The sequence below is a fragment of the Coregonus lavaretus genome (assembly GCF_964263955.1).
Source record: "Coregonus lavaretus genome assembly, chromosome: 22".
Lineage (NCBI taxonomy): Eukaryota > Metazoa > Chordata > Actinopteri > Salmoniformes > Salmonidae > Coregonus > Coregonus lavaretus.
The window spans coordinates 20100757-20115667 of NC_140009.1; the positions used below are offsets into that span (position 1 = coordinate 20100757).

General features: G+C 39.6%; 1 protein-coding gene across 1 annotated transcript in view; it reads right to left on the reverse strand.

Annotated features, from left to right (window-relative positions):
• LOC311149829 (DNA (cytosine-5)-methyltransferase 3B-like) overlaps positions 1-14706 on the reverse strand; it is a 92801-nt gene extending 78095 nt beyond the window's left edge. The window contains exons 1-2 of the mRNA XM_084187060.1: positions 14567-14706; positions 2551-2661 (exon numbers count right to left, since the gene is read on the reverse strand). Coding sequence (XP_084043186.1) covers positions 2551-2610 — 60 coding nt within the window. The 5' untranslated portion in view covers positions 2611-2661; positions 14567-14706. The remainder of the gene's footprint in view (positions 1-2550; positions 2662-14566) is intronic.
• Positions 14707-14911: the final 205 nt, after the last annotated feature.

The window sequence follows — 14911 nt, forward strand, 5'->3', positions numbered from 1 at the left end:
GTCAAATATATTGTATGATTGTATCATTTATTAAATAATGCATACATGGCTGTATGTAATGATATTGAAGATGCCCAACAATTGAACAGAGCAGTAGCTGAGTTTATCTGTCTGGATGAAGTGCCATTCTGTGACTCTGGCTAATCCGCCTTCTTTTTTTTGTTGTGGTATCGTTTTGGTATCGTGATGGTATCGAGTATCATGATACTAAACCTGGTATCAGTATCGAAGTCAAAATTCTGGTATCGTGACAACATTACTGTACACGTTCTGAAACAAGATGGCGACCACCGGGCCGGCTCTCGTCCGTCACACTTCTGAGCCCCTTGGGCAAGAACCAACAGGCCTAAGAAAGGAAGCGCCTAGGAGTCCTACAGTGTCTAATGCTATGGAAAGTGGAAACACACACACACATACCGCACCAGCAGACAAAGTTGAAACACAACTATGCCCCCCAAATGGTGATCCATCCATCATGAATATAGCGCCCCTTACAAGGTATTTAGACAGAGCCAAGCAGGCCTCCCACAGGCCTCCAGAAGTTTCTGACAGCCTGGTCCCTGAGGTAGGGGGTGAGGTGATTGAGGTAGAGGGTAAGGGAGTTCCAGTAGCTGTGTGGCTTACTGTACTGTAGCAATAGAGCAGGACCTGAAGCAACAGGATGAGAAATGGGGAGAGAGAGAGAGAGAGAGAGAGAGAGAGAGAGAGAGAGAGAGAGAGAGAGAGAGAGAGAGAGAGAGAGAGAGAGAGAGAGAGAGAGAGAGAGAGAGAGAGAGAGAGAGAGAGAGAGAGAGAGAGAGAATAAAGAGTAGGTAATTCTAGTGTTAAACTGGCAGGTCTCTCTCTAGCTGTTCCCTGATGCCCTAAAGACTAGTGTGGGCTCTGAGCCATAAATCACACTGAATAGTGGTTCAGAACTATCACACTCTGGGCTAGAGCAACAGCCAACACTACACTACCAACCTGCTCTAACACACAGACACCACAGAAGATAAGTTATTACATTTATTACAATGATATGCAGATAAATAATAATAATATGCCATTTAGCAGACACTTTATCCAAAGCGACTTACAGTCATGCGTGCATACATTTTTGTGTATGGGTGGTCCCGGGGATCGAACCCACTACCTTGGCGTTACAAGCGCCATGCTCTACCAGCTGAGCTACAGAGGACCACATGTATTTAGATAGTCCCTATAACAACATTTTTCAACACAGCGATGGTACTAATGGTATAATCTAGGAGTGAAGGCCAAAATCCAACTGGCAAAGGATGCTACTGGGGCTGCCTGGAAGTAACTTTTTTCTAATGTAACTAACGGGGCAGAAAGATTGTTCTACTGAATGGAAAAAGGAGGATCTGAGGGCAAAACCAATCCAACCGAAACTATCAGTCACAGTGTATCATGATCCAGTTTTGTGTGAGAGTATTAGTGGTCGAACCAGAAGGCGTACTATCTGGCAGTGAGAGCTATAAGAATCTCAACTCTTGGAGCAGTAGGAATATCTCATCTGATATGATGTTTAAAACCATCTGTTGATGAAAATGTGGAGTTGCCTGACAAAAACACTTTTGAGGATGAAAACACAATGGTTGTTTGCTGAGAAGTGCCACACACTTCAGTTCACCAATAGAGTATAGGAATGTGTAGATGGATAACAACACATTAGTAATACGGGGGTGGGGGGGCAGTCACTAAAGCCAGGCAGCTCAGCTGAGTTACAAAGTGATATGAAGGAGGAGATGTAGGCTATGGCTGTGAGAAATGTATTTATATTGGTGCACAAAGCGGTGGTTTTAGGGCAGAAACCCCAGTGGAAAACAAAAGTGCGTATGAACAATGGATATTTGGTCACTTTGTTGGCAATAGTAGGAGTGCGACCTGTCCTGACATGTTCTGAGCAGTGCGGCCTGTCCTGACATGCCCCCCCCCACAGAGGCTGCGGATCTGTAGGTAACACAGTGTTGTTTCAAATGATGTACAGTGAGCAAATTTTAGAGCAGATGGTGTTAATAAACTTCTAGCATAGGCTACCTGTGTTTTGTTTCAATCAAAGCAAAAATGTGATCTAGTGGCATGCTGTTGAGTTGTGGCCGCATGATAATATGCCATTTAGCAGACGCTTTTATCCAAAGCGACTTACAGTCATGTGAGCATACATTTTTACGTATGGGTGGTCCCGGAGATCGATCCCACTACCCTGGCATTACAAGCGCCATGCTCTACCAATTGAGCTACAGAGGACCACGCATGAGAGAACAATCATCCTAAAATCTCATTAGAAATTAGGTGTTTCTTTGTCTTACAGTAAAATTATAATATGCTATTATATTCGGTTCTGTTATGTACAATGCTATCATTATGTGATCTTGCAGACATTGATTCAGCTTTGATCTAACTATTAAACAAGCACCATTCACCAGAGTTGCCTGTTCTCTACGAGTAGCACATGCTTCGGGACCTTTAGCAGTTGGGAAGAAAGGTCCAGAAAAGTCGGATCTGCAGCCACTCTGTAAAATAAAAATGGAGACCCACACTACTTACTGTTGCCGTCATCTTGTCACTCTCCACCATGATGGCTGAAGAATACTTGTTGGATGGCATTACTGTTGCAGTTAACTTCGTCAATGATTGTTATTTTGTTTCTCTTCTAACCTAGAGGCAAAACAAACAAGGCAATGCAGTAGTTAGGAGAGTGCATGAAACAGTACATTTAAATGTGCAATATTTAATGCATTAAAAAAATATACATACATTTCCCAATCTTCCCTCACTTTAAAAGCTTTGCAAAGTAAACAGATACAGAATCTTGAGTCAAAGCTTCTTCTCCTTTGGGGAGTCCTGAATCTACTCAAGTACAACCTGCTCTTATCCAAATTATGCTTTTCCACATTGGAAAAGAGCGAACCTGAACACACTCCTGAACACACTAAAAAACCACTTTTCCCAGAGGTATTCATCATCTAATCACTGTAATCAACCAAAATCACACTGAATCACTAGCTAAGTGATTGCTTGAACATGTATTACTATTAGGGCTGTCCCCGACCCAAAAAATATATTGGTAGACCGAAAGTCATCTGTTCTTTTGACCAATCGATTGGTTGAAAACATTTTACGTGTATTTTTCCATATACAGTGAGGGAAAAAAGTATTTGATCCCCTGCTGATTTTGTACGTTTGCCCACTGACAAAAACATGATCAGTCTATAATTTTAATGGTAGGTTTATTTGAACAGTGAGAGACAGAATAACAACAAAAGAATCCAGAAAAACGCATGTCAAAAATTGTATACATTGATTTGCATTTTCATGAGGGAATAAGTATTTGACCCCTCTGCAAAACATGACTTAGTCCTTGGTGGCAAAACCCTTGTTGGCAATCACAGAGGTCAGACGTTTCTTGTAGTTGGCCACCAGGTCTGCACACATCTCAGGAGGGATTTTGTCCCACTCCTCTTTGCAGATCTGCTCCAAGTCATTAAGGTTTCAAGGCTGACGTTTGGCAACTCCAACCGGCCACTCCAGGACCTTAATGTGCTTCTTCTTGAGCCACTCCTTTGTTGCCTTGGCCATGTGTTTATGGTCATTGTCATGCTGGAATACACATCCACGACCCATTTTCAATGCCCTGGCTGAGGGAAGGAGGTTCTCAGCCAAGATTTGACGGTACATGGCCCCGTCCATCGTCCCTTTGATGCGGTGAAGTTGTCCTGTCCCCTTAGCAGAAAAACACCCCCAAAGCATAATGTTTCCACCTCCATGTTTGACGGTGGGGATGGTGTTCTTGGGGTCATAGGCAGCATTCCTCCTCCTCAAACACGGCGAGTTGAGTTGATGCCAAAGAGCTCGATTTTGGTCTCATCTGACCACAACACTTTCACCCAGTTCTCCTCTGAATCATTCAGATGTTCATTGGCAAACTTCAGACGGGCCTGTATATGTGCTTTCTTGAGCAGGGGGACCTTGCGGGCGCTGCAGGATTTCAGTCCTTATTTATGTCACTGGTGGGTGCCAGAAGGTATGCGTGCCAAGATAGCTTGGGGGCCACTTGTGCTAATCTTAGAAGGAGTATGTGATGGAATAGCCTGGCTAGGGTGCCACACGATACCATGTAGGGGGATCCTATTGTAGGAGATGAGTGACACTCAATAATGGTTGGCAACTGTTGGATGGAAGTAGCTCGGAAAGCATTATATAAACTGATAGGTTTTCTATGTAAGTCCTTCGGATGACAATAGGCTACGCCCGTACCGCTTGTCATATGAATCCAGTACTGTAACTATTAAATAACTATGAATCCACTCTCCATCTGTTTAACTATTCTCTTACATCCTGAAGTACGAGATACCAGAGAAACTCGTCATAACAGATTGGCGTCTAAACGAACAGGATGCAGTTTACAGCCGAACTAACAGGTAAGCAGACTTTTTTATTAGGTTAAATTCTGCTTATCTGTGGTAAAGCTGAGCTGTAACGAACGTTTAAAATTCAATATTTTTTTGAGGGGAACAGATAAGTGGTATTCAAGTACGTAAATAGATGTAAGGAGAAATATCAAATTAGACAATGACATGGTGCTATGATTCTAAACAGGGTTTGTTCAGAGTAATGAGTAGAAAACAACAGAGGAGAAGGAGAGTGGGTTTAACAAGATTGGGCGTAGGGTCTTCCAATGGGCACAACAGTATAAAGATAGGTTTGAGTCCTATAATGTGAAAAAACATTATAAACTTGTTCAGAGGTTTGAGTCCTCAATATGACGAGATTATAAAGTGTGATAAAATAGGTTTGAGTCCTATGGTGTGAAAAGCATGTCAGAGGTTCGAGTCCTCAATGTGATAAAATAGGTTTGAGTCCTATGGTGTAAAATAATCATCATAAAGTGTTAGATGTGAAGAGGTTCAAGGCCTCAACCGTGTTATTAAAGCCATATGAGAAAATGAGTCCTTTGTGAAATTACTCAAAACGGTCAGGAAAGAGAGAGAGAACAATAACTCATACTGCATAAAGAATCAGAGCAGATACAATTAAGCATGTTGAATCATGGCACCAATGACAAAATAGGCAAAGAACATTTTAATAAAGATCAAGTTGGGGATTTGATTCAAGTATGTGATTACTAATATTGCATGAATTAATAAAAGTAATGGATAGCCAACTTAGTAGACCGGTATTGGGAAAGACAGTCACCATTAAGATTAAATCAGAGCTTCATTTACCTCGAAGAGAGAGAAAGGAAATGACGAAATTATTACAGACAAATCAGAATTTAAAACAAGTCTCTTTTAAAAGTAGTGAAAATCAGACATTGTGCGAATGGATGTTAAGTAAATTAGGATTTTTCTATGGGGAACAATATATCAGTGATTTATCAGCATGGACAGATAATGAATATCCTAAAGAAGATATTTTTAAAAGGGATAGGTTAAAGAAAGTCAGCTAACGAAGTTAAGTAATTGAAGGGAACAAAATATGCTATTTTATGAACAAAGAGCTGAAAGTAATTTTAATCTGAAGGGTGCATAATAAATTATATGAATGTGTATGATAATTTTATGTAAATGTGGATAATAAGCTTTGATATAACATTATATTGTGGTTCCGTACATCAATGCCCATCATATAATATCAAGGAGTGGTATGGAGAGCGTGAGGTTATTTTAGAGTGTAGTGGAAAAGTCTATGTTTTAATGAGAGGCTTGACTTTGACAGGGTTTCCTGAAGGTTAGAAAACCGGCGAGGATCCAATGACAGGAAGGTCAGTGTCCTTGAAACTACAGTCTGGTTTTTTGGGTTCCGCTGGGAGTATGTTTAAAGAAGTTGATTTGTGTAGATTGAGAATCGTAAAAAAAAAACACGAAAGGATTGTTTGATGTGAGTACCTAGGAGTTTCTAACGTTCTATATGGAGTATGTGAAGATATGAAAATAGGATGAAATGTATGTGTGTAATCGATTACTAGATTTTTTACATGTTTAAATCTTTTGTCATTTAGCAGACACTCTTATCCAGAGCGACTTACAGCTATTGAGTGCATACATTTTCCATACTAGAGAGGTGATAATGTCATAATTAGAATAATATTTATATATTCACTTGCTCACCCAAACGTAGACGTACGTCAGGGGTGGGAAATAATGAATAAAGGTTTTCTGAGTTTGTGCTGTTGATGGATCATAGAGATAAGGTTTAAGAAATGAACTGCCCATAAGTGGAATTTATAGACTTAACTTATAAGATAGTACAAAGCCAATTTAGGCTTTCTATTAAACTAATTATCATTGCGGATCTAAGGTGATGAAGTGAAGGAATTTCATTTTGTATCAGATGGTCAGAAGATAAGCCAGTGTAATTGGGCTATTTGCGGGATTTCTTTGTCATTTCAATAGCATTGGGTCAATGGCATAGAGTAAAATCTGGGTTTCTGAGTGCAATTCAACTGCTGGTATGTTTTGCTTAGACAGATACTACAAAGTATTTGGTTGGGTGATGTAGAATGGAAGATTTAGCAGCGTGCTTGGTTCAAATTGAAAGACTCACTTATTTAACAGATATAGCGAGATGATTTCGAGGTAGTCATTTTTTTGCGTTGCCTAAGGGTTTGCTAGATTAAACGATTGAGAATGGTGGCGTAATGTCAATCAATAGATTGAATATTAATACTATGGATACAAATTCAATATATGCTTGTCAACTACAGCAAGTGTTTGGTTTATTGCTTGTAGCCTACTTAGAAAGGCCAGTTACCCAGATCTGCTGACTTCTAGTAATGGCGGATTGGTATTATCTTAGTTGATAACAGGGGATACTAATAGTATAGTGACGACGCACAAGGAAGTGAGTGTGTTATCTTAATGGGAAGTGAAGCAAGGGGGCAAAGAGAATAAAAAGAGTATTAAAAAACACCAGGGATAATGAAGCAGTGTTGGAAGGAAGCAGAGTATGAAAGATAACCTTAACTGAGGAATATAACTTTTAGCTGAGATCACTACAGAAGTATTACTGACTCAATATGGTAACAGAGAAACTGAACCAAACATGAAGCTACAACAGCAATCTAGGATTGGGAAAGTTGTCGAGTTAGTTTTTAACCCTACGATAGAGGTAAATGCAGAATGCTGTTTGAGAATGGTTTTTATTTTTTGTCTGGAGAGTTTCCAGGTATTTGATCGGTGAGTGTTAGCAAATGGGGCTCGCTGAACGTGAGAGAGCTGTAAGTGACATAATGGGATAAGTTTGGTGTAACCGGATCACTGGTTGCTGCGGAAAATGAGGAAGTAAAAAGGGGGGAGAGTGTTACCGGTGTGAAATGGCTAGCTAGTTAGCGGTGCCAACTAGTAGCGTTTCGATTGGTGACATAACTGGCTCTGAGACCTTGAAGTAGTTGCCTTGCTCTGCAAGGTCGTGCCTTTTGTGGACCGACGAGTAAAGGTGCTTCGAGGATGACTGTTGTTGATGTGTGCAGAGGGTCCCTGGTTCAAGCCCATGTAGGGAAGGAAGCAAAACTGTTACATTGATGCTGTTGACCTAGATCACTGGGTGAATTGTTAAGATTATACAAAAGAGATTGGCCTACCAACCCATGGCGGCATAGGATAACATAGTAATGAAAGTGGCATCCCTGTGAATAGATGTTTTGTTTGTTTTGACTATAACTTCACAATCATTTGTCACCTGCTAAAGTACCGTTAGATGGAAAGACAGCGGTAGAGGATAATAGAGATTGTAGAGGGTTTTCAGTGTTAAGAGGAAAGTAGGTTAATTGGGAGATGAGAAATGTTGAATTGGATTGTTTGAGTAGACTGGTATTAAAATAATGCTTTCTAGTTAGGTGAATGAAAATATGTAATTAGGTAGTAGTGGTTTGTGGATAGAATTGACTAATGCCATGATTTAGTAAGCGGGTGAAAGAGAGTTGTGCTCGCTGGGCTATATCGGCATGTAAAGGACGCAGAGGGTAATGTAAAGTAGAGTTCTGAATAGGTGAATAGGAAACGTTCTTTAACAATTTTCTATTATTATTATTCAATTCTATAGTTTGCGTAACACCAGTGAGTTATGCAGACAGGTAATTAATTCTAAAACGATAATCTGTTTCTGGTACGTAGCACAATGGGAGGTAGTTTTTACTATTATGCTGATGGAGAAGTACACATTTTTTGTAAGTTCTGAATGTATTAAACAATAGCTTTATATTTTAATACATTAATGCAACACGTTTAGCTGATTACATTACCGGAAAGGGGTTATAGATTTATATTAGAAGGTGTAGTCAAATCAATGAAACGTGGTATTATCTGATGTGTTTTGATTATAATTATTTCTTATAGGATTGGTGGAAGTACCCTAGAGTAGGTATGTTAAGGAAGACGTAGGAGATCCCATCTCAAACAACTTTTTAATAGACGCTTGGAATCAAATTCTTTACGCGTAGTAATTGATTATATTTGTGAATGTCTCAAATATTACATTTAGAGGGGTGACAGGAACAATCTAAGGGGAAAGTCATCCAGTAACAATACCATGATGATTTGATATGGGATAAAATGAAGCCGATTTTGGGGTTTAATAATCATTGTGAGAATTACAGAGAATGACGTATAAAGGGTTATCAATTAAAAATACTCATTGTAAACTCAAAGAACCTTTAGTGCTTTTCATCTTTTGAAAGATTTTATGTAATCTTCTTCTAGAGTAGTTATGAGGAATTAGATTGAAACAAACGATTATTGATGTGAGGTAGGACAGGGTATATCTGCATCATGTTTTGTGTGTAATTAATATTTTTGGATTGCTGATTATAATTGAATGTTAACGAAATGTATACTTTCTCTTCCAGGAAAATGGGGATTTCCTTATCTCTCATTGGGATGTTTCCAAAGTCTTTGGGCTAGGGGGAGCAGTTAGTAAAATGTGTCAGTCTTATAATTAGGTCATAAGAGGGAGCTACCGAATTAAATAAGGCCTGGCCATTTTTGTTTGTTGTTTTCCAGATGAAGCTGCATGTATCTAATCATAGACAAGTTAACTAACAAAAAGCCTACCAAAATGTCGGAAATTATAAGCAGAAACATATCTAAATCAGGCAAAAAAAGATCTCTGCTGTCTCTAACTGTAGACTACAGCGCATTTTATATTAGTGGGTTAGGGTCGGTTGTGGGCTTCAGATTTTCACTTTATCACATACCATAGCCTATAGTCGGGCGGTTGCAGATGGGTTACTATAGTGTTTCCCAAACTCAGTCCTCGGGACCCCAAGGGGTGCACGTTTTGTTTTTTGCCCGGACACTACACCGATTATTGAAATTATCAAAGCTTGATGATTAGTTAATTATTTGAATCAGCTGTGCAGTGCTAGGGCAAAAACCAAAATGTGCACCCATTGGGGTCCCAAGGACCGAGTTTGGGAAACCCTGGATTAGCAATTGGGTCAATATCACCATAAGGTGCCTTTGAGACTTCCCCATTTCCCCCCCAAAAAACTGAGATTTTCCATTGAACTTCATATTCATTGTATTAAGTATATGTTATGCTGTTAGAAATGCATATTGGTCAAGCTCCCACACTTTTTATAAATTAACTGCAAGCAGACAATTTACATGCAAACAGCAAAATATGTCCACCCTGTCATGGACAATTTCAAAGCAGAATAAATACATTGTAATTACATAGTGATTATAAAACGTACATTTTCAGAAAACTATTTAGTCACTTTCTCAACAAAATATTTTAGTTTATGGGAAAAGTATTTGGATAATAATGAAATTATGGCAAACTATTTGTTTCTCTATAAAATCTGCGAGAGTTGCACTTTCTTTTCTAAATAAAATCTAACAAAAAATATATCTGGTCAAACTTTCAAACAATACTATTTGGCCCTCATTTGTTTATAAAGGAATCACACAAAAGATTTTGCTAACTTGTGAAAATAATTTGTTTATTTTCATAGAACATGAAAATAACAGGGTGGACAGTGACATGACAGGGTGGACCCTGGGCATGACAGGGTGGACACGTTGTGAAATGTCATTGAATGGCCTCATAAATGCAAGGAACAATGCAAGAAAATGATGTAAAAAATGCCTTTTCCCATGTAGGGGGAAATTACAAGTTGAACAGACTGTTTTTGATCCACTCTACCTGCATGCAGCCACTGAATAAAGATGCCCAAAATGAGACATTAATGTGGCCTTCTAGCGTTAAACTCTGTACATCATTCTGCACAGTGAAAGTCAAACATTCAACTGTAGAACAAGAAGAAAAATGTTTTTTAAGTGGAGAACAGTTGATTTGAAAAAACTGAATATTACAGAAAGATCACTTGGACGCATCTCCAAACAGTCTCTCCCTTTCTGCAGAGACATGGCTCAGTTCTGCAGTTGCTGTTCCACATACTTCCATGCAGACACTTCAATCTGTACAGAGCGCTTGTTCAGAGCCTGTGGTTCTGGTATTAGGCAAAGTACCTGCCAGTCATGGTACCAACAGATGTCGTCCCGAAGACTTGGCCATTTGAACTTGTTTATGCCATGGCGTTGCATACACTTAACTTTCACACTGTGCCCTTCTGCATCCATGATGATACCTGGGTATGCTTCATTGTCATAATTAACGACGCACCACTCTCCAATGTGCTTTACCTCAATCATTTCTGGTCTCCTAGGATTATCTGGTGTCTTTCCACATGCTGGGGACTTGTCAGATGAAACAGGAACATTAGCTAGAGTGACCTCTTGAAGGTTAAAGCAGGGGCAGTCCAAAACACCTTCCTCCCTTTTACACAGACATGAAATGTCTCTGTATTTCATTTGGCCGGGTGTCAGACTGATAGCTTGGTGGATTCTCATAGTGCCTTTTATGGCAGCTATTGCAGGTACCTCAGGCTTTGATTCAATATCCCTCTCTGGGATGAAGAACAGCTCGACAGATGTGTCCAGGCTTTTCAGCTTGTTATACAAGCTCTGGGCATCAGGAATGTCTCCTCCATGGGCTACAATCCGGTCTGCTGACCTCTTGAGGGCCCCACCCACACCGTCTGGTGCCCCCTTCCCATGATTAGCCTCAAAGAAATTCCACGTTATTTCTTTGAAGTCATACTTGTAGGGTTCCGTTGAGAGGTAGAAGAAATTTCCCTTTTGTCGATACTGCGTTGCAGGCCCATCGCTGAAAAAATGAAGTGTGCTGACTTCTTGATCTTCTCTGTCATCCACTGAGATAAACGAATGTTCTCTTCCCCAGGGGTTTTCAGCATCGGGTGACAAGTTAGGAGGCATTCACTGCACTCACCATAAGCACAGACCTTGGCTTTCGGGTCACACATGGTTGCTTCAGACATTTCCTCAATATTTCTTGAGGACAGTAACCCTTGGCTCTGCAAGGCATTGGCAATGAATTGCAAGTTCTCATGTTTTTTGCAGAGACATGTGTCACGGTCAGAGGAAGAAGGGGTTACCACCCAAAAGGGTCTGAGACGGCAAAAGGAGGTGTATGACATTTGGCCAATTTGCTCAGAGAGAAACCTCCTATGCAAGTTCTTCATTGTATCAGTAAGCAACCACTTTTGCATTTTTTTCTTCAGCCGTGTGACTGTTTGTTTGCGGCCAGTTGTCATTCGACTAACATCATCTCGAAGAAAAAATGATGTAACGTTCTTCCTAATCTCATTTCGACTGAAGCACCTCCTCCCACGGTAGGTTAGATCCACAGGATACTTTGCTCTCTTCTTAGAGTAGCCAAAAGCAGTCTGGGCATGCTTTTGGAGTTTATACTTCTTAAGAATGTTTCCACTGACCACTTTTGCTATCAGCTGCTTCTCTCGGTTTGTTTTTGCATGTTCATATTTTCTTCTAATATCTTCAATCAGGGATGTATGGAAAAGAAGAGCTCTTTTGATGGGTGAATTCACTTTTTGATGTGCCAACAAAGCATTGACTTTTGTACGTGGTGATTTGGACGCACTTTCTTTCTTGGCCCGATAGTACCTCTTCTTATATTTCTCAGTTTTACTTTTCTCTTTTGTGAGCTGTGCCTCTAATATTTCGATCTGTTTTTTCAGTTTTCTCTTCGAACTCCTTCGAATGCTTTCCCCTTGACGCCGTTGCCTGAAACACAAAATATTTGTAAGGATTTTTTTTTGCAAGTTAGTTATCAATATGTCATTTTATGGGGACATAAACAGTTGATAATTGTCCTTCAAATAAATCTAAACTTTCTAATAAGTCTCATCAGCTAAACTTCCAATGATCTAACCTGGAGGGCCCTGGCTCATGCTGATTTTCAGGAGTTTCAGCAGGGGAGTTGGGTGGTGTCTCTGACTGTAGCAAAGCACTGGCCCTGTTTCTGGCTCTGGCTTGACTTTTTGCCTCTCTCCATTTCTTTCTTTTTGCCCTCTTCTCTCTCTCACTGAGCTCATTGACACCCTTCTTCTTTCCAGTCTCTCTGTCTTTTTTCCATTTGACCCTTTCTTTCTCAAGGTACTTTCTTCTTCTGTCTGGGTCAGCATCACGACGTTCCCGATATCTCCTTGCTATCTCAGCTCCTTTTTATCTCATTCCTTGAAAAAGACGATTCAAAATGTTCCCTTACACACTTTAATTGGCAGTCCCGGTAAACTAGGCTTGCATTATCAAACTAGGTTTGCTGATACCGATATCGCCAAAAAAATTGTCCATATTGTCCATTCTTACTATGTATAGCATGTACTGTTATAAAATGTGTGTAATAGCTGTTGTAATATGTGTAACATTATCAGTATGTGGCCTAAACTATGCACATGTCCTTCCTGTCATGAACCATGTCCACCCTGTCATGGAAGGCTTGCTGACAGGGTGGACAATGACAGGGTGGACATTTTTGGCTAATGTTAGCATTTAATGAGCACATGGTGGACCTTCACTTAACAACATACTACAGTTAGCAAGCTGACTGTGTACTGTTTTACAAATATATTTCAAAGTTCTGATAGGTTTTTCTATCAATTGATATTTCACTATGACAGAGTGGACATGTTAAGCTTGACAACATCCAACTACACACATAATATGATGAAAATTATGAAACATAAGTGTAAATACTTACTCTGCAACTAGACACTGCTTCAGCCTTCATTGAAGAAAGACAAAATGCTCATAGTGATGTCACTGAAAACATCAGTGGGTTTCTTAAAGGGGCAGTTACCCCATAATGACAGGGTGGACAGCAATTTCAGGGACACATGCAAAATGTTCAATATGATTATGAAAATACAATATGCATGATCAAAATTACTTGTTTTATCAAATAACTTATTGTGGACAGTAAAACCATGTAAAAAAAAAATGGATTTAGTATCATTTAACCACTTATTACACACACTGTAGTTAGCAGAGCAGTGTGTGGGACATGCCAAAATCACATACATCCCAATGAGAAAAATTTAATAAAATGAAGGAAACACTTTTTTAGAGACTTATCATTCTACTGATATGTGTGCAAATGTTTGGCCACTTATAATAAGACCTCAGACTTTCATTATTCTGCTACATTTTCATGATGACTGAGTGAGTCTGATGAGGACACCAAAGGCACCTCATAGTGATATTGACTCAATTGCGGCTGGTGCGGATGAACAAACAGCTGACGCGCGCACCACTAGCGTGCTCACTCTCCAAGAATAAAGACCCAACTTCAAAGACCGCAAATTTGATTTTAAAAAATCCACGCAGGTGCACAACGGTTCACGGAATTGTGTCATACTTAAGCGACTAGCCTACAGTTATAGCCTATTATATTATGTTTCAGCATTCAAATTGAAATTCCACTACAGGGAATGATTATCAAGGCATACAGAAAACATTTATTTCAAGTAAGCCATTAGAAAATACTCAACTATCTGTCTCTCTTTCACCGCATGGAGTAGGAAACATGCACTTGTTTGTATGAAAAACAACGAAATCGCGCAATCGAACTTGAAGTGATTTTGAGGAAATTGTGCCAATACCACAAGAAAAATCTAACCCTTCAATAGTCAAATTGAAGTTCAACCAACTTTGAAATAAACGTCCAAGACACGCCATAAATAAATCACCGCCTTCTTGGAAAGCACAAACTACTCACGCATAAAAATCCATTAAATTCCACTCGCAACATCTGTAGCCTACTGTAGGCTACAATACTCAGTGCGCGTGACGCAGATCAACTCTGAATTGAAACTATGCAATATTAAACATTCCCATACAGAAAATGATCATATTATTTTATTGCAGGCTAAATATCCCTATATTTGCCATGTTTGAGGATATGTAGGGTATTTCCCCTTCCTTCCTTCCTTGTCTGCCATTTACATAATCATTGTTGCATCAATTGAATCGAAATGTACCCTATGTTTTCCGCAAAATACATTTAATTAAGTTGACTCTCTATCGAACAAATTACTGTAACAGTAGGAAAGTTAGCAAACCTCATGCAGGAATTCTTCCAGTCTCTAGCAGCATACTGTTAACTGATCTCCTAAATGCTGTTCTGTAGATTTGCCTGCATAAACACTTATCATAAGAATGGCAACTGCACAAAACTTTACCTGTTGCAGGGGTTGTTGTTCGGAAAGAGAGAGGGGGAAGAGTTGTGATTGATTGGTCCTCTCTCACTGCTTGCACAATGCTTGCACACTGCTTGCCAAGGTCCCTCGAAGTGTCACACTACTTACCTCAACCTATGCACGCCTTTATATCCTGGGGGGCAAATATCTAAGCGGAGTTCTCTTCTTTTCAATCTTGCCTGTTGTAATCTTTTTTTCTTTGTTTTTTTTGCCACAATATTCAGGCGTGACTTTTCCCGGGTCTCGAATCACACTGTAGCTGAATGGAAACTAGATTTACCTTTTCCAGTGTTAACCCTTAATACACCTGTATTGCATTTATACACC